The sequence below is a fragment of the Pyrus communis genome, chromosome 3, assembly GCF_963583255.1.
Source record: "Pyrus communis chromosome 3, drPyrComm1.1, whole genome shotgun sequence".
Classification (NCBI taxonomy): domain Eukaryota; kingdom Viridiplantae; phylum Streptophyta; class Magnoliopsida; order Rosales; family Rosaceae; genus Pyrus; species Pyrus communis.
In genome coordinates this window covers 4560678-4579408 of record NC_084805.1, presented here as the reverse complement: position 1 = coordinate 4579408, position 18731 = coordinate 4560678, and the positions used below count along the sequence as shown (strand labels likewise).

General features: G+C 37.4%; 3 protein-coding genes across 7 annotated transcripts; 1 reads left to right on the top strand and 2 right to left on the bottom strand.

The window, feature by feature from the left end:
• Nucleotides 1–5195: 5195 nt before the first annotated feature.
• Nucleotides 5196–6071, bottom strand: LOC137730227 (uncharacterized). The gene has a single exon (XM_068469293.1). The coding sequence runs from the start codon at nt 6010–6012 to the stop codon at nt 5458–5460; it is 555 nt and encodes a 184-aa protein (XP_068325394.1). The 5' UTR covers nt 6013–6071; the 3' UTR covers nt 5196–5457.
• Nucleotides 6072–6381: 310 nt separating this feature from the next.
• On the bottom strand, nt 6382–9554 carry LOC137729625 (protein trichome birefringence-like 12). Of its 2 annotated transcripts, none has more exons than XM_068468604.1 (4): nt 8946–9554; nt 8278–8415; nt 7421–7670; nt 6382–7174 (listed from the first exon to the last, which is right to left on the bottom strand). In XM_068468604.1, the coding sequence occupies exons 1-4, from the start codon at nt 9488–9490 to the stop codon at nt 6893–6895; spliced, it is 1215 nt and encodes a 404-aa protein (XP_068324705.1). In that variant the 5' UTR covers nt 9491–9554; the 3' UTR covers nt 6382–6892. The 2 variants fall into 2 exon arrangements, with proteins under 2 accessions (XP_068324705.1, XP_068324706.1); XM_068468605.1 differs by having other exon boundaries at nt 6969–7151.
• Nucleotides 9555–12057: 2503 nt separating this feature from the next.
• LOC137728677 (phosphoglycerate mutase-like protein 1) lies at nt 12058–17171 on the top strand. Of its 4 annotated transcripts, none has more exons than XM_068467409.1 (10): nt 12058–12253; nt 13445–13512; nt 13788–13895; nt 14048–14127; nt 15235–15397; nt 15913–15987; nt 16149–16237; nt 16474–16593; nt 16710–16754; nt 16826–17171. In XM_068467409.1, exons 2-10 carry the CDS (start codon nt 13453–13455, stop codon nt 16941–16943), a joined length of 858 nt encoding a protein of 285 aa, XP_068323510.1. In that variant the 5' UTR covers nt 12058–12253; nt 13445–13452; the 3' UTR covers nt 16944–17171. The 4 variants fall into 4 exon arrangements, with proteins under 4 accessions (XP_068323510.1, XP_068323512.1, XP_068323511.1 ...); XM_068467408.1 differs by lacking the exon at nt 12058–12253 and adding an exon at nt 12406–12435; XM_068467411.1 differs by lacking the exon at nt 13445–13512 and having other exon boundaries at nt 12059–12253.
• Nucleotides 17172–18731: the final 1560 nt, after the last annotated feature.

Below are 18731 nucleotides of genomic sequence, written 5' to 3'. Positions count from 1 at the left end.
GTCTCTAAATCCTAAAACATTATAGTAGATTGATTTATGAAATTAGAGTTAGCTAGCTTTGATGCTACTTGACTTAATTTTTTTTTTAGGAATTCTTGGAAACTAAGTTGTTACAAGATTAAACTTGAAAAAGTTGGGCAACCCAAACTCAACCCAAGTAAACCTTAACTCAAACCCGAGCCCAAATGAACCCAAATGAAACCTAACCTGAACCTGAGCCTGAATTGTAAAAGTTGGGTTAGGATTGGGTTGGCCTTCTAACCCTCCCAACCCGCCCGAGTTGCACCCCTAATTTAATCAAGATTTTGAATTCTACATTGGTATGAGAATTTGGTTACGTTTTCTATGCTTATCTAGTGGGTATTCATACATCACATACAAACAACACGAGTATGTAGAAGTCAATAGCCATAGGACACAGTTGAGGATATTTATGACATAGTCCCAGCTTCACTGGCGAAACCAGTGTCAGACAGCTTCACTAGCCAGGACTAGTGTTGGTGTGTTATGTATATGTTTCTTCTCTAGCATAACCCAAAGTCGTACAACTTCACCTTCGAGTGATGGGACTTACCATATTTCTTCACTAGCGTAACCTAATGTCGTATAGCTTCACCTTCGGGTGATGACCATGCCTACGAGTGACTATAATACCCTTAGTTGAGTACATCATTAATGTGATTTACGGATGTTTTATGGATTTGCCTTCGGGCAACTATATTACCATTACTGAGCACTAGTTTACACATACATGTTTTATGAATGTTTTTCATGGCATGCTACAGTTTTCAGAAAACCTACTATGTAGTACCACACGAGTTTTCAAAACAGGGAGTTAGTATGTTCAGAAAGAAAATGATTTTCTTATTATTAATATTATTATTATTATTATTATAAACTTTGGTCCATCCACCCTTTGTTTAGTGCCCCTTCAAGATTTAGAATTGAGGCATATGATCCCAGCGTTAGGGTACTCCCATATCGGTATCTTTCGAGCCTTCTCTGTGTAAGACCCATTCCTTTGTTCGTACCTTTTTATAATAGTTCTTTCACATTATTCTTGATTAGTTTTATGCTCTGAACATGTTCCCGCATTGGCATGTTTCTTTCTAATTACATATTTTATTTGTATGCATATTTAAAATGGTTTCATCACCCTTGGGTGTCGGCGCACATGCCTATCATCGAGATGCCCATTTTTACCTCTAGACCTGCCTTCTTCATTGGACATGACCTTAAATGAATTTCAATTTTATATATAGCCTGATTGTATTCAATTAAGACACCAATACCTACAAATAATACCTACGTCTACATCTCAACTCACAAAGCAAGCATCGAATCCTTCTTTGTAAAGTTTCGTAAACATCCTTTGTCAACACTCTATTTTATAAAAAAAATTCCAATAAAAATTCAAGTATACATATTCAAGTAATTCTCTAGTCTTAAGTAAGTTTTTTTATTTTTTTTATTTTAGTGTATTTGTTTAATTAGATTTCCAGTCTAAAATAGAGAAACAATATTGCAGTTATATTATTTATTCCTAAACTGACAATCATATTTTGTTAAAGCATTCTATGAGACAAAAATGATATAAAATTGGATGATTGAAGAATACGGTGTATGTAGATTTGACTTTCAACCTATGCTTATAGACAGGAAGGTGGTGGTGGTGGATGGATGGATGTGTTTCATATATATTTCATGTGTTTTTTGTTGTTTCATGTGTTTCATACGTGTAAAAACGGTTTTCCACGTATTACATGAGACACATATTTCATGTTATTCTATGACCTTCATGTTTCTTTTTCCACGTATTACATGAAACATATATTTCATGTTATTCTATGACTTTCATGTTTCATGGGATAGGTTCAGTGAAATTTTCTTTATTTATCAGTCTTTAAATATTTTTTTTTGTTAAAATTTTCGTAAAAATAAATTATGATAATCTACATGAATTTTATTTTTAAAAAGTTACCGAGAATAAATAGTCTAAATTCATGCTAAATATTTGTAACACCCCACATCGTCTAGGGAAGTAGATCTTGTAAGCCTTGTATGTATATTCTCATCTCTACCTCTTTTGAGAGAAGAAAAAGGTAAAAATACAAAATAAAAAGAGAAGGGGGAGAGAAAGAAGAAAAGAAAAAGATAGATTTGGAGTGAGAGAGGAGGAGGGAGAGAAAATGAAGAAATGAGTTTAAGTTAAAAAAACTCTAAAAACTCATTTTTTGTATTTTTAGATAATAGATTATATTTTTTAATTAGTCTTAAATTCAGTTTTTGAAAATAACCATACCAAACAAGTTTTTAAGATCTAAAACTTGAAAATTGTTTTTAAATTTTAAAAGTTGAATTCAAGTAGAGTACCAAACAGACTTAAGTTTTAACCCTACCGTTAGATTTAAAAAGTTGAGTTCATGTAGTACCAAATAGGCTCTTAATTTTCTGGACTAAAATTTAGAACCCTACCATTGCATGTAGTGTTGAAGTTTTAATGTAGTTGAAGAAGAACGAAGCTAATGTGAAGGCTGATAAATCCCACTTTTATCTCATCCTTCCTCTTCCCTCCATCAAATTTGAATTTCAATCGAATTCTCTGTCATCATTCTCCTCCCTCTCCTCTCCTCCTTCCATCAAAATCTCTGCACTCCCATTACTTTCTCAATTGAAATTGAATTCTCAACAAGAATACACAAGCCACCCCACAATAACAAAAACAAAATTATGGCTCTTGCTGTTTTCTTTTTATTCAATATATTCCAATTTTTGGAATTTCGAAGAATATCAAATGACATTTCAAGATTTCAATTTTGGGTTTTGAGCGGCAATGGATTATAAAGGTAAAGGTGTCATGACAGAGGAGGAATATCAAGAAACTACATTCGGTGTAGGAGAATCTGGTGTCAAAAGATTCGTTTTTATCTGGTGAAATTATCTTACGCAGCACCATTAGGATCGCCGCCAGTTCAACTGTCTATTCCAGATGGGGAAGAATTTGCGATCGGGAAAAGTTAATGGTTGTGACATTTTATTGGACTTCACAAAGTCTCCCAGTAACTCGTAGGACTCTACGCTCCTGCGTATCTTCTCGGAAGATGCTCTTGGCTGGAGGAAAGAAGACCCACGTTAGCTAAGCTCGGACATACAATGGAGTTTTGAGACGGAGACATTTTGATTGGGGACCCGACAAAGTTTATGTGTTACACCTACAATGAATGTCACCCACTGAGGCAACCACCAAACCATCTCAGAGCTCCATTGTAAGTGTAGCACCTAAAACTTTGTCGGATCACGAATGCTGAATTCTTCTCCATCTCGGAGCTCCTCAATATCTCTGACTCATAGCATTTTCCGTGTAGATGGATAGGAGTGTGAGTCCCACAAGTAATCGCGAAGTCCCAGATAATGTCACAACCACTAACGTTTGTAATCTTAAATTCCTACCCATCTCGGATAGACCCTTGAGCTGATGGGGTCACGTCAGATCCTTTCACCAGAACAAATCTTTTGGCATCAACTCCTCCTCCTTCCTGCCATATGATCACCAAAATGATAGTTTCTTGACATTCCTCCTCCGGCATAACTCATTTACCCTATAATCCATTGCCACTCAAAACCCCAAAACAGAAATCTGGAAATGTAAGTTGATTTCTTCGAAAATGTCACTCAAAACCCAAAATTGAAGTCTTGAAATGTCATTGATTTCTTTGAAATTGCAGAAATTAGAATATATTGAAGAAACAAAAATCTTAATTTTGTTTTGGTTATAGTGGGTTTGGTTTGTGTATTTTTGTTGAAAATTAAATTTCAGTGGAGAGAGGAAGGGAGGACAGAGATTTTGATGGAGGTAGGAGAGGGAGGAAAGAGATTTTGGTGAACATAGGAGAGGAGAGGGAGGAGAAGGACGACAGAGAATTCAATTTAAGATTCAATTTCGATGGAGGGAAGAGAGAGGAGGAGATAAAAGTGGGATTCGATTGAAACGTTAATCTTGCAGTCAAGAGCATCTTCCGCAAAGATGGACAGCAACGTAAAGTACCATGAGTTATGAGGGGAGACTTCGGGAAGTCCAATAAAATGTCACAATCCAATCACAAAGATATGATTGATGTCCTCATCTATATCAATACAGGAAACCTGTTTTGACTATCAATGGCTTCATGTTTTAAGGGAATTTTATGTGTCATCTATGCCTAATTTGTCTTGTCACTTTTGCACCTTTTATCTCGTGTATGCTCTTTGTCACTTGTTCATCATTCCTTCGTTTTTATTTTTCTGCAGAACCTAGCAGAGGAAATATTTTTGGCCAATGCTTCTAAGGGAAAGTCTAAAAGCCTTAGGTGGACTCGGTATTCTTTCTCTTGGTGGAAAATTCCTTCTTAGACGAGTTTTCGCGGTGCGCATGGAAAACAGAACGGGTTTAAACTCCTTTTGTATGCTTTATTTCTGGCCACTAAAATCTCTGAAGCTTTTGTCACACTTTGCTTATTGACAGTTGCAGGAACCTCACTTCTCAGTTCTCACCCAAAAGTTGTGTTTCAGTGATACAGTTTGATATCCCTTCTCATAGATGGAGCATTTTTGAGAGTAATACCTCCTCTTTCTATGTAACAGTTGATTTTCACTGTATATGCAGCTTGAAGCATTTTTTACTGGAGCACTGTTAGCGGAAACAAATTCCCGGACGCAGATTGAAGCTGTTGGCCGGTACTGAAGTTCTTTTAGTTTCAAACTTCATTTATGTTCTGGTTTCAAGCTTGTGTTACTGAACTTTGCATTTGTGAAAAGCAATTTTGGGAAACTTGATAGAATACGGCTACTGGTGAGCCAAGCACCAAATGGTCCCTAATGCATTTATGTAAGAAAATAGGTAACTTAGTTATGCCTATGCATTTTATTCCTTTCACTCTTGGCTGGTTTTATTGTAATGAACACTGATAATAACAGCGATAGGCCGCCGTGTTGGACTCGCTTTACATAAAGTGTAAGAGTAGGATTGCTTCTATCACAAGGAGGAGGTTTTCTACTGTTTAAACAGCTTCCTGCCTTGTCGAAACAGGCTTGGAGTGATGCTTTTTTATTTTTGCTTCTCCTCCCGACAATTCCTGACTTCGCCACTGAAGGTATGGTAAGATATTTGGGGAAATTGTATCCATGTGGGTTATCAGTTTGTATATAGAAAATCATTCCGGACTAGTTATCAAATGAAGATTGCCTCTCTCATCAAATTTCATATGTTTTTCCAATTTTGATGTTTCATGCTCCCCAAAGAGATTCTCATTTATGTGGATTTACAATGCTATTTGAACTTTGATAACGAAAAACCATGTTTCTGGATAATAAATTAAAATGAATGACTGATGAAACTGAAATCCAAAACAAAAGTGAAAAATGAAAAGTGATGGATGGATGGATGGATCGATCGATCGATCGATCGATCGATCGATCGATCTAACTGTCGTCATCAGAGAAGCCCATCATTCTCTTGAAACCAGGAAACAGAACAGAAACAGCAGAAGAAGAAGACGATTTCGAATTCGCAGGTTTAGGGTTTTGTTCCTGGACATGTTCCTCCACCAACTGCTTTACGGACTTTGCAGACAGCGGGTGGAAATTGACACCCCACACCGAAACAAACCCTTTCACCAAAACCATCTTCTCCTCCTCCTCCAACTTCCCCCATTTCTTCTTCACCTCCTCCGAATTCGAACCCACGAATTGGCAGAGCTCCGCGAAGAGGAGCTGCCTGCTCTTGTTCATGGCCTCCTCCCTCTGCGCCAAGAGACTGTTCATCTTGGACAAATCCGACGCAAGCTCCACGTCACTCATCACGTCATTGTTGCTGCTGCTGCTGCCGCCGCCGCTGCTAGTGCAGTGGATTGTTCGGGTTTTGGGTCTTGTGGCGGTGCTGAGATGGGATTTGGATAAGGAGGGGAAGGGATTGGTGTGCAGTTTCGGAGGTTGGTGGGGGAGTTTTGGGGAAAGGAGATGGATTCTCAACGCCATTTTCAGAGGAGTTAAGGTTGTTTGATGTCTTTAAGGTTGAGAACTCAGAAGAAGGAAAGGAACCATGAAGTAGTACAGCTAATGAGATGCTGTTGCAGATTTCTGATTTGGGTCTAATACCCTGAGTTTTTGGGCCACAGCCCAGATGCTAACATCATTTGTGGCCCTTGCACTGTTATATTATATGACGTCCAACCCAAAAAGTTGTCAATATCCGCGATACAATCGATATTTTGTAGAACACATGACAACAAGTGTAAGGATAAACGCTCTCGAGTGATAAACAACATACATACAAACACAAGTATACTTTTACAATATCATTCCGCTATACCAGCTACTGTTTAATTTAAGTGTACAGAGTTCAAGTACGGCATACAACAGCCTGTAACATATGAACTGATTTGCATTTCTTTAGAAAGCAAGCATTTAAGCAACAAAGAGTTTGAATTACAAACATAAACCCGATTCTGAATGCTTGATAATTCTGTTTTAACCTAGAGGATCGAGAAAACCACGATCTATCCAGGAACTACCTTCTCTGACTCCGGAAATAATTTCAATGAACAATGAAGAAATATGATGCCTCTCACTTGTTACAATTTTTTTCTTCGCGGTCTGGTTTTGTTACAGTTTCAGTGGAATCTGCACCGTGCCATTCTCCTTCACAACAGAAGGAACAGAAAGCCGCCATCCTCCATAAAAAAAGATGTCAACAAATTTCCAATTAAACTTGTGCCGTGATTGTATGCAGCCAATGCCCCACTTTATCTCAGCCTAGTTTGTGTTACAAAAGAATCAGTTGATTCTGCTCAACCCGGCTTCCACAAAAGTCATCCCTGTATGCAATTTCCAGTCTAGGTGTACCAAGTGTTGTTCATCATCCCAACTCCAACCCAACATGGATCAGCTCTGATAATATGTCAACCCATGTGTCCGGTACACCAGGCAAGCACCAGTGCATGCAGTCCTGGCCCCAGACTGAAACGGCATCCTTCTGTCCCAACCAAATCGCTGGATGGGCATCTGCTCTGAATTCACTCGGTTGAGTCAGGTCAAGCAGTTGAATATTGGTTCCTTGTAATGCACCTTCAATCAGACGATTCAGCAGTCTTTCTTCTTTGTTTGGTCCATTGTTGCTGGGGTCAAACCACAAGTCAAGCTGTTGAGGCATTACTATGAGTTTATCAAGAAAACACTCTAAACAAAAATCAAAGGAAGGAAAAAAATGGAAGTACAAGATCTGGTTTCAATTTCAAGCCATTGTTTGATTATGAATTGTTGGTGACATGTTCCAAAAAATATCAAATTCAAAAGAAAATCACAAAATTTTACGGTTTTGTTTCACAATGGGCAGGTGTATGAAACCATGGTCAGTGGTATAAGGGTAGCCATAATGAATTCATACCTGCTGCTCCTCAAGGGGCTTATTGAACAAGCAACTGCCGTTCTGATTCCAATCACCTCCATAAAAATGCCTTGGAGATTGTAAACGCCATATCTTGAGTGTCTTGTGAGGAACTTTGTTTTGTATGTATGGTACCATATTCTCAAGAACAACTTTAAATCCATCTAATATATCAAGGGGAGGTAGTATTGGTTTGCCCGCACGATAAAAAGTGAGAGAACTCTCTTTTGGAAACTTATCAGAATTCCACCTAGTTAAGCACAAATTCTTCAGATGCTGTTTTATGCAGAATATGAACTGATAACAGAGGCCAGACATGTAAACAAAAACTAATGAAGTGCTAGCTCAGAGTAACAAACTCAACAGGAGATTTGAGTGTAGCACAAGTGTGTTCAATATCAAATGAATCCTAATTTTAGGGCCACCGACCCTTTTAACCCATATGATGTCCTTTTCGGGAGATAGAGGAAATGCTTCCCGTATATACCAATTAGGATTACTGTAGGATACTTGTAAAGCAAGCTTTCTGATTTTCTTTTTTTAAAAAGTTTTTCAATTACTTGAAGTTATTTATGTTCCTTTCAAAAACCAGACTGTAACCTCTCTTTCTGTGTGAGTGTGTGTGTATTTTATAAATAAATAAATTCTTTTTTATCTCTATGTCCACTACCTTTTCCTGGCATTCATTAATCAATTTAATCTCATTGATGATTAGGGTTAGAATGGGCCATTTCATCAATCAAATAGACTACTGAAGAGGACCATACAATATACGATGCTTTAAAAAAGATATCAATAAATAAATCAATTCGTTAATCAACAGATTTGGTGAATTATCAGAAGGAGAAGGGTATTACCAGTGCCCTGTATTGAAAACTAGGACATCATAAAAATCAGCAATGTTGGCCCAATCATTGGCAGGAATATCAACATCTACTCGATAAGTTCCTTTCAATCCATCTTCATCCCCACCCGCAGTCTGTTTTGGTTGCCACCTTGATTCAATCAGCTATGAGCATGTGAGGTTTCCATTTTCATAACTCGTTTACACGAAAAATGAAACTCAGAAAAAAGACAGTAAACAGTATTCCAGATTAAAATTCCAGTTTAGGGAAATACTAAAACCACCACCGGTCCCCGTAAAACTCAAGGAAACCCAATACCGAAATGCATAAGCAAGAATAAATCAAAGTTTCCCATGACTTCATTCAAGTCGATCTACATATGTCTAGCATGCATTTCGACATACAAAATTAAGAAGCTCAAGGTTAGATCCAGAAACTTCCTAATGTCAGTGCCAACGAAAGCCCGAAAATGCTTAATCTAACACAGAGTTGCATTCTTTTAATAGAATAGACAAACATCAAATTGGTTTACAACAACAAATTCACAATCCAATCAAAGACCACAATCCTAGATAGTTAAAAAGGTCAATGCAAGGCGCAACGCATGTTCATAAATCAAACAAAATAGCAAAAACTAACAATCCCATGAAATTAGTTGATACAAAACTAGGATATCTTACTCATATTTAGCGAGCAACACTGCCCGATGATACCCCACCGTAACGTTGAACTTGGGAAAATAAGCTCCTCTCCAAGCCCCCTTCCTCTTCCACTTCTTAGCACCCGCATCAGCCACTCTCAGAATGCACAAAAACGACACCAAAAAATTCTCATTCAGCGAGTCGCCGACGAACCCAATATTCCTGTTCCTCATCCGACCCAGAAACCGTGCCGGGTCGATCCGATGCAAGACGCAACCTTGAGGGACCCATTTCCAAGAATTGATGATTCCCATGTTGTCCCTCTTGTTCCTGAGGCAGTTCCAGGAGTTTCTGTGAAATGGGCAGGTCTCATCGTACATGGGTCTGCGGTTGGGGTCTTGGACCCAATGACCTTTGAAGAAATTGCAGGAGGGTAAAGTGGGGAACTTGTTGGATGGAGGGGTTGGTGGAGAGGGTGGGTGGAAGGGGAGGAGTGAGGAGTAGAGGAAGAGGAGGAAGAGGGTCAGTAGAATAAGCCATGGGAAGAGGGGAGAGAGGAGCTTGGGTGCCATTGTTAGAAGCATCTGTCATCTGTTGCTATTTTTGAGAAAAAAGAGGTACACCAATGTCTTTTCAGTCTTTGCAAAAACCGGCTGAAGGTGCTTTTCTATTGAATTCAGCCCTCTTCTTCCTTTTAAGCAAATTGCAACCAACCCCTTGACCAAGATCATTTAACTCTTAGCCCCGTTTGGAATTTTATTTTTCATCCAACGTTTTTTAATTTTAAATTTAAACAATAAAAGTGTCCGGTAAAGTAAAATTACTTGCTTATTTTAAAAGAAACAACCTTCAGCTTTCAAAAATATCTTATAAGTTGCTTTTAAAAAATATTTTTCATAAAAATTGGAGTTGAGCCTCTATGAATTTTTTGATTTTACACAATGATATATCTACCCAAGGAGTTGGAAGGATAATATCAAAGATCTGTATTTATGATACCATGCAATTTGTGCGACCAAATATATAGAAAATACGCGTGAGATTAGCCGTTTCAATAGGATCTTTTATTATGGTATTGGTTTTTTGACTTTTGAACTCCTTTTCACAAGTTCTCTACTTCTTTTTAGTACTCCCCAAAAGAAATTTGGCTTATAAAAAAAACATGTCATGTTCGTCTCAAAAACTTATGGTGTAATACTGTTGACTCTAAAAATTACAAAACATACGTGGCGCGCAGGCCGAGTAACTAATAAGCTAACTACGTTCTTCGGTTGAATGCGGGGCGTACCAACTCGTCGGCCGAGCTCGGCCGAGAAGTAAAATTCGTTGATGTCGCGTTGAGCACGTTGTTGACTTCTTTATCTTGCGACTGCGACTGAGGAAGGAACACTTTCGGTCTCTGGGTTCTAGAGCCTGAAGACAAGGCTACTAATTCTGCGAAGTTCACAAATCGTCGGAGCCCGATTCGGTCACTGTGATTATATTCGTAAGAGTATAAGCACGTCGAATCGAGACCAAATTATATGGACACAGGTACTCAAATGTGATGTATGTCTTGATGGTGAATGTAGTTCGGCTGTCGGAATGTCGAACTCTGAAACTCACTTGTGAGTATAAAATCATAAAATCACTCGGCGTCCAGTACGCTGAGTAACGCAATTCGTAACACCTGGCTACGCCGAGAAGGCTAGCAAGGTGACCTCTACCAACAAGGGTTCGAAAACCCTTCTCGGCCGAGACTTAGATAGGTAACCGGTCGGCCTCAACGCAGTGCTGTTTATCCAAACTGAAGGTGCTTCTCGGTCGACTAATTCTGCGGCAACAGTGCTGTTTATCCAAACTGAAGGTGTTCGCCGGGTGCCTTCACAGTGCTGTTTATCCAAACTGAAGGTGTGTCGGCAGAAAAAGAAAAGGAAAAATCTCAAGGTATTTGAGAGGTTTTGCGCAGGGCAATTGTATGCTGAATTGAAGGGGTCTTTTTTGTTGCATGATTTCTTGTATTTATAGCACCCCATTCCTTGAGACCGAATTGCATCCTTATCTGGATTGGGAGTCCTTGTCCCGTTCCAACTCTACTTCGAACACACCTACTCCCATTAGGACTTTGAACTTTCCCCTCTTCCGAGGCTTTATTCTTTGCCGGTCGGGAATCCTGGTCGCACCAGGACTTCTTCGACCCTTTCTGTTTATCTGGACTACTTCTTAGGATAGGACTCGACCGACCCTGCCAACTGGCCCGGGATTTATCACTCGCCCCATAGCATTTGACACGCCTTAGGCCGAGCACAACCTGCTGCTCGGCCCAACAATGTTATTTTGGGCCCAAACAAATACATTAGGCTCACTAATATGAAGTTTAACAAATTGCAAGCTTTGAGATTCTAAATAGTCTATCTCGTTCTTAAAAAAAGAAAAAAGAGTTGAAATGTCCGAAATAATCTTGTAGGGGTTTGGGGAGTTAGAAAGCCCGAAATAACCTTGAAGCCAATTTATGTGCAAAGTACATGGTTTATTTGGATGAAAAACTTAACGTAGTTAGGATAAGATGACAAATTAATGATTTTGGAAAGTTAATGACAAATATCTTAAAATTTTATTCTATATAACAATTTAAAAAAGGTGTATTATTTCATATAACATTTAATTTTCTATAGATTTATCAAATGTTTAACATTTTTAAAAGTTTAAATTCTTTTATAATTTTGGCCCACATGGCTTACAATGCAACCTAATTGGGTCTTATCATGTCATCTTTTGACCACAATAATGTTAAGTAAGCCAAATTTTTAAATTAATTTTGTAAATTAAATGATATGTTGCTAATAGAAAATAAACAAGTTAAGTGATATTCCGATAAATAACAATCACATCATGTGATTTAAAAATATCGCCTACCTAGCATTATTCTTTTGACAAATTTGTTTATGGACATGGACTGTATGGGCAAAATGGAATTAAATTTAAGTTTCAGGGTTTCCAATCGCACAATTTAAGTTTCATGGACAAAGCGAGATTGACTTTGACGTTGAGAATGTCTTTGAGTTTCATAAGGGGTTGCCGTAAATAACAATAAAAATAATAAAAAAAAAAAAAAAAAAGAGGCTCCTGTTTTACAGTTTACAATCTACAGGAGAGATGAAACCGTGTCCAAAAGTTTAAGAAAAAATTGGGAGGCACAGACAGACTGTCGGTCTCTCAAGTGGAGACTGGAAAGCAGGATTCTGAATCCCACTCTTACAGATATCACTATCACTGCTCCTCCTATTTAACATTCCTCTCTTTCCCCACTGCCCAGATATCACCATCCTTCTGCCGTTTGCTTATCTTCACTGTCTGTCCCTGCCCTGGTAAACTCTCCCATCTCCAAACTATTCTCATATTCATAGCATATATTTTCAATTCTTAACTTGCAATTTGTTTTTGGTGAATTCTTTAACATGGGCTTGTTTTAATTTCCCAGATTACTTTATGATTTGGATAATAGTATCTTAGATGGTTGTTTGGTATCTTTGATTTATGAATTTGGATGGTAAGATCCTGGCTTTATTAGAATTACATCGTCAAATTCTCCAATCCAAACTGCATGAATGATTTTGGTTTTGGATCATCTCATTGGGGAATGGTGATCTGTCCCCAAACTTTTTTGGCCTGAAGTAACTGGGTTGACGTTGAACTGTTAAATTTGCTTTCTTTTTTCTTTTTTCTGGTTGAAATCCACTGCTCGCGATTATTTAAGAAAGTCAGAGATAGTGATTGCTGTTGGTTTTTCCAGAGATTCATTCTCATTTGTTTTATGTTCAATTGTTTTTAACCCAATTTATAGTTTTTCGAGTGCTCAATGTGAGAGCCAAGGCTTGTAAGGTTGATAGTAAGTGGAGACAAAATCACTATAGAGGCAGACAAAATTACAATTTCAAAGTTTTCGCATAAAATCTGTGTATGACAGTGGACTGAGTTCTCAATGATAGTTTATTATTTGCACTTTCAATGGTGATTGCACCCGATGCTTAACAGTGTACAGTACTAGTTCATGACATTTGATAAAATGCACTTTGGTTGGTGCTACTACCTGATTCTTGACAATACACTGTTCTATAGCACTTCACTTCCATAACTCCGCATGTACTGTGACAGGCTTCTGTTGTAGGTAATTTACTCCTAGGAAGAGTATGTCCTAGTAACTACAATTTTTTTCCCCAAAGTCTTCACTAGTGTATCAATCGAAAACCGATGAATTTGAAAAGAGTTAATAGTTCTTGGAGATTTGGGTTCTGCAACAAATAATGATTTTGAAACAGTAGCATGCCGTGTTATTAAAATTTTTACTGTAATGGCTGATTGTAAGATCTATGAAATTTGTGGTCGAACTTCTCATGGGCTAAAGCTACAAACGCACATGAATCTCTTCTTTAACATGTGATTTTTATCATTGCCAAGCTTCAAATTCTCAAGCTACAGCTATATACTTATGCCTATAATTTTCACCAAATACTGGATTGAAGTCCTTATTTTGATTGTACTCTCATTCTATGGTTAAGCTGCATATATGGAGAATGGTTCAGGTCCAAGTTTGTTTCCGCTGCACCGAAGCAAAACCCTTCACCTGGTTGGTACCGACTTTGATTTTGGATTTGCATACAGTTTGTTGTAGATTTGAAGCCGTACTTTTCTTTGGTTTGAGGTTTTGAGAGTGAATCCCACATTGATGGGAGGAGGGGCCTTGCATGGGCTTATAAGTAAGTTGGGCTACTCCCCATATTGCCAATTGGTTTTATGGTGGAACCTCAACTTTCTTCGTTAGGGCATTCAAGATTGTCTTCCTTCTGGTCTTTTTGTCTCACGAAATCATTGCATTGTGGTCTTACAAATCCATTCATCCAGGTGAGGCATGGACAAGGAATCCACAATGTAGAGGGAGCTAAGAACTACAAAGCATACATGAAACCTGAATATTTTGATGCACAACTTACTCCACTAGGCTGGCAGCAGGTGGGAAGAAAATCATGGACTTTTTCTTCTACAGATGCTATGTTACGAAAACTTAGAGAACTACAAAGCCTGTAACGATATTTTCCTACTACAAACAACAGACATTGTCATCAAAGATAATTTTATGAATTGTTTTGTTGCTATGGTGGCAGGTTGATAATTTGCGTAAGCATGTTCATGAATGTGGGCTTTCCAAGAGGATTGAGTTGGTCATCACATCTCCTTTGCTAAGGTACTTATGCCATAGTTGTGGAATCTAGCCTACCTCTGTCTTTTTGTTTCCTGGATGGTGCTTTTTATTCATCTCTCTATATTTTGTTGAAATATTTTCAGCTTGAAAGGTTGAGTGCAACAAACAAAATCATTGTAGAAAAGGATCCGTTTCGTGAATTTTCTCATGGAAAAAAAATTGAAAAACTGTAAAGGCGTAATCTGGTTAGTTGGACTAAGTTGTATGTATACAGGAGCTTGAGAGGAGAGATGAAACGAAAAGGTTGGGTTGTACTTGTATTCAAGAATCTTGGTCTTAACAGTAGTTTTTAGAGTCGAAAATATGGTAATTTGGGGGGTCATTTGGATATTAAACTGTAATTTCTTCTGTCAAGAGAGTTTTGTTTATTAGGTTTTTGGTTAGCATATAGAAACAATTTCGAAGTTGTATAACATAACTATTTCTTTTCAGAGAAATTTTTGGCGTATGATTTCGGGACCTGAGTATTATATTCTTACTATGACATGAATAGACTCTGGTAGTCAGTGACAGCAACTCCCAGAGTTCTTGGTACAAGATGACAAACAACAACAACAAGGCCTTTTCCCACTAAGTGGGGTCGGCTATATGAATCCTAGAACGCCATTGTGCTCGGTTCTGTGTCACATCTTCCGTTAGATCCAAGTACTTTAAGTCTTTTCTTAGAGTCTCTTCCAAAGTCCTTCTAGGGCTTCCTCTACCCCTTTGGTACAAGATGACATAAGTATGAAAATAACTTCTTTTATTTATGATTAGGAATTCACAGATTAAATGATAACTAGTACTTAGGGTTGTAGAGGTTATCGCAAATGGAGCCTTTTCTTAGTTATTTTATGTTGAAAAGATGATATAATTTGAACCAAATCTTAAATTATCTTTTCTTCCAAGCTACTGAAAAGAAAAGAAATATATTACATTTGTTTCATTGTAATTAAGCTTGGTTTTTCTGGAACTTTCTTTGTTAATGCAATAGCCAAGTTACAATTGATGAACTTGCTTAATCTGATCAGGAAGATTCTTCCTCCCTGGAGGAACATTTCCATTTTTAGATTCTGTTATGCTGTAATTAAAGTTGATTTGACTGAATAGGACTCTGCAAACGGCTGTTGGAGTATTTGGAGGCGAGGGTTACAAGGATGGAATGGACGTACTGCCTCTAATGGTGGAAAATGCAGGAAATAGTGAACGCCCTGCAATTTCAAGTCTCAACTGCCCACCAATCATTGCAGTAGAGCTTTGTCGAGAACATTTGGTATGTCTGTTAAGAACGAAAATGTTTTGACTTTTTGATGTTATTTTTTATTTGAACTGAACTTGAGTGAATCCTCAATTAAAAGGGCGACCCCAAGCCTACAAGGCTCCTTGCTTTGCGAGGGTCGGGGGAGGAACGTCTATCCTCAATTAAAAGGGTGAATCCTCAATTATTGCACATTATTAACCTAGTGGCTATCTCCAATATCTATGGAAGAAAGCTAAGTTTTCTTAGGCAGGTTTGTTTATTTGATTTGTCCCTTGATAGTTACATTGCTGTGATGTAGTGTGGGTTAACTTGGCTTGTCTTTGCCAAATATTTTTTAATGTCATAATTTTTCTTATCAAGTTGATTAGAATAGATGCCAGAAAAACTTTTTTAATTTATTTCTGTATGTTAAACTAGAAATTGTTAGAACTCATAGTGAACTTGGTTCTTAGTAGAGTTGGTGCGTAGTCTTGATGTTATATTGATGCTCAGGGCTTTAAATTTGTGTTGTAAATTTCTGGTTGCAGGGCGTTCATCCATGTGATAGCAGGAGGAATATCAGCGACTATCAGTTTCTATTTCCTGCTGTTAATTTTTCTCTGGCAAGTAGTTGGATAGATAACGATAACTGGGGGAGGAATTAGTGGTTATAAGTTACATTATGGTGCTTTTCATCTTTTGGTTGCTGTACATTTGGATGTTATAATATTTTTCAATATTTTGTTATCAATATGCGTATGCTTATAGTCTTTATATTTTACAGATAGAAACTGATGAGGATATATTGTGGGAGGCCGATGTGAGGGAGACGACAGAGGAAGTTGCAGCTAGGGGAATGAAATTCATGAACTGGTATCTTATCTTGTAACCATCAGAAGCAAGAAGCTCATCATATGGAGCACATGCTCCGTTGGTGTTGCTATATTTTGTCGCTTCCACAAAATTTTGAGTTTTAAAGTTTATCAGCCCATTTGAGGCTCATCCTCCATAAGATCGATACATTTTTTTTTACTTGTTTTCTTGTATCATCAAACTTATATGGGTTTGAATTGATATGCGTTTGGTGCCTTCTTCTTGTCACTTCACAGGTTGTGGACAAGGAAAGAGAAAGAAATAGCGATTGTTACTCATAACGGGTTCTTGTTTCACACGCTAAATGCACTAGGAAATGATTGTCATCCTTCGATGAAAAAAGAAGTGTCCACACAGTAAGTGCACTCCATACAAGAATCACAAGCTTAGTAGATGTTTCAATACTACTAAAGTTAGGCACTTATTTTCACAATTATCATGCCAACATTCGTATTCGTTTATGTCCTTGCAGCTTTGCAAATTGCGAACTTCGCTCCATGATCATTGTTGACAGAAGGTGAGTTTGTGATTTACGCAAGGGTTCCCTTATGTTTGATTAGGATTCTTATATTTCTGTTTGTTCTCCAGTATGACAGGGTCAGATTTATCAACAACTGATTATCCAGGAAAGATTCCTCCGGGGCCGGATCTCCCTAGTGATGTTGCTGATGAAAAGAAGTGTGAGAACGAAAAGGTCCGAACTTAGCGTAAATAGCTATAGAGAAAGGAAGCTGCCAGAAGTTGTGAACAAATTTGGATATTGTCCATGAAAAAGATGGCAGCACAGGGTTGCGTTTTATGAGACCTGTATGGTTGATGCTGGGAAATGGTTATTTCAAGTACAAACAGCAGTGTCCTTCAATCGGTATCAGCGTATTCGTCTTTGAACTATCTCAGCATTTGCTCATTTTATAGACAAAATTGTTCTACGCTTCTGTAGTATGATTACCAAACCAAATTCTCTCTCGTTTCACTCCTTTTTACCTCCCACACGTCCTTGGTAATTTTTGTCTATTGATATTCTTCAATTCATTCGATCCAACTGTCAGAAATTGAGAAAGGTGTGAAAGAAGTAAAAATAGGTGTCTAAATAGCACCATCCAAAATTAATTACCAAGTTTCAATTTGAAAAGCTAATTTCTCAACCTGAACGGATAACGTGAAAGTCCAAATCATTTCAAAGTGATCTGCACTGCTTTGTTGTACCTTGAACACAAGTAACAACTTTCATGCAAGTGGAATGTTGAAATTCAATTTATTTATTTATTTATTTTAATTGAAAATTAAAAGCAGTTGTCAAACAAGTTTTATGTCTTAAGCTTTCAAATGAGATAATATGCTAAGTCTCAAATGAGAGAATATGCTAAGGGGATGAGAGAATATGCTAAGTCTCATCTACACTAAGGGGATGAGAGAATATGCTAAGTCTCAAATGAGATAATAAATGTGGTTCAACTTCGCCTTTTGCGAGAATCAAACCTAAAATCTCTCACTTACAAGTGAAGATGATTCTACTTCTGTTTTAAAATTTCATAAATTTGTTTAATGCATTTGCCTTAACTGAATTATTACTTGAGGTAACATTCTACGTACTTGTACTCTCTTGTACCACTTTATTCTTATTTATACCAACTTATCCCTTAAAATGATATTTTGTGCGCTTGAAAGAAATTTCCTTCCACTCGTCCCACGTTCAAATCTTGGAGAACTTAGATAAGAATTGGCCTTCATTTTCTTCTCAAATGGAGTTGAGCTTAACTACTTACAAATGAGCTCTTGGTGTTTCTTTCAAAAAGCATGTTTTTGAAATTCAAAATCAATTTCATCAAAAGTGTTTTCAGTCATTTTAAAAACACTTACAAACGAACTATTGGTAGTTCTTTTGAAACTTTCAAAGTTTTCCCTTATCTAATAAGTGACTAGAGACTTTTGAGGTTAAATACCTATTTTAGAAGAGAATTGTTATTGGCACTCCAAAAATCTCATTCTACACTCCAAACTTTCTATATTTGGAAAAAAAAATACACCTGTGAGAAGTATAGAATGAGATTTTTGGAGTGCCAATAACACTTCTCTTTTAGAAATCTTTTTTTTTTTTTTTTTTTTTTGAACAAAACCTATTTTCAAAATCTTGAACAAAGGACAACCCTATAATTATGAGTTCGTTTGGAAGTGCTTCTAATATGACTGAAAATGTTTTTGGTGAAAATGTTTTTGAAACCAATCATCGGTACTTTTGGACCTCATAAATATTTTCTCTAAAAGCGTTTTTAGCCATTTTGAAAACACTTCTAAACAAACCCTATATAGATAGGTAATGTTATTGTATGTCCTATGGTCCTTAGTTTAAACACATGAGATAGATTATGAAATGGGTAGTATAGCAACAGAGCATATGCATAATGCATGGGAAGAACATGCATGAAGATGGTGCATGCCTGCCATTGGCGTGTTCATTTCAGCAAATATCGCCGAGAATTTAGTTCTCATTTGC

Coding starts and splice junctions, on each gene's coding strand:
- LOC137728677 (XM_068467408.1), top strand. Junction 13,896..14,047: donor CTCCACTAGGCTGGCAGCAG/GTGGGAAGAAAA, acceptor CTATGGTGGCAG/GTTGATAATTTGCGTAAGCA. Junction 15,988..16,148: donor CTGCTGTTAATTTTTCTCTG/GCAAGTAGTTGG, acceptor TATATTTTACAG/ATAGAAACTGATGAGGATAT.
- LOC137729625 (XM_068468604.1), bottom strand. CDS start 9,490: ATGCTTCTAACAATGGCACCCAAGCTCCTCTCTCCCCTCTTCCCATGG. Junction 7,671..8,277: donor GTTTTCAATACAGGGCACTG/GTAATACCCTTC, acceptor GTGCTTAACTAG/GTGGAATTCTGATAAGTTTC. Junction 7,175..7,420: donor AGCCCCTTGAGGAGCAGCAG/GTATGAATTCAT, acceptor ATGCCTCAACAG/CTTGACTTGTGGTTTGACCC.
- LOC137730227 (XM_068469293.1), bottom strand. CDS start 6,012: ATGGCGTTGAGAATCCATCTCCTTTCCCCAAAACTCCCCCACCAACCT.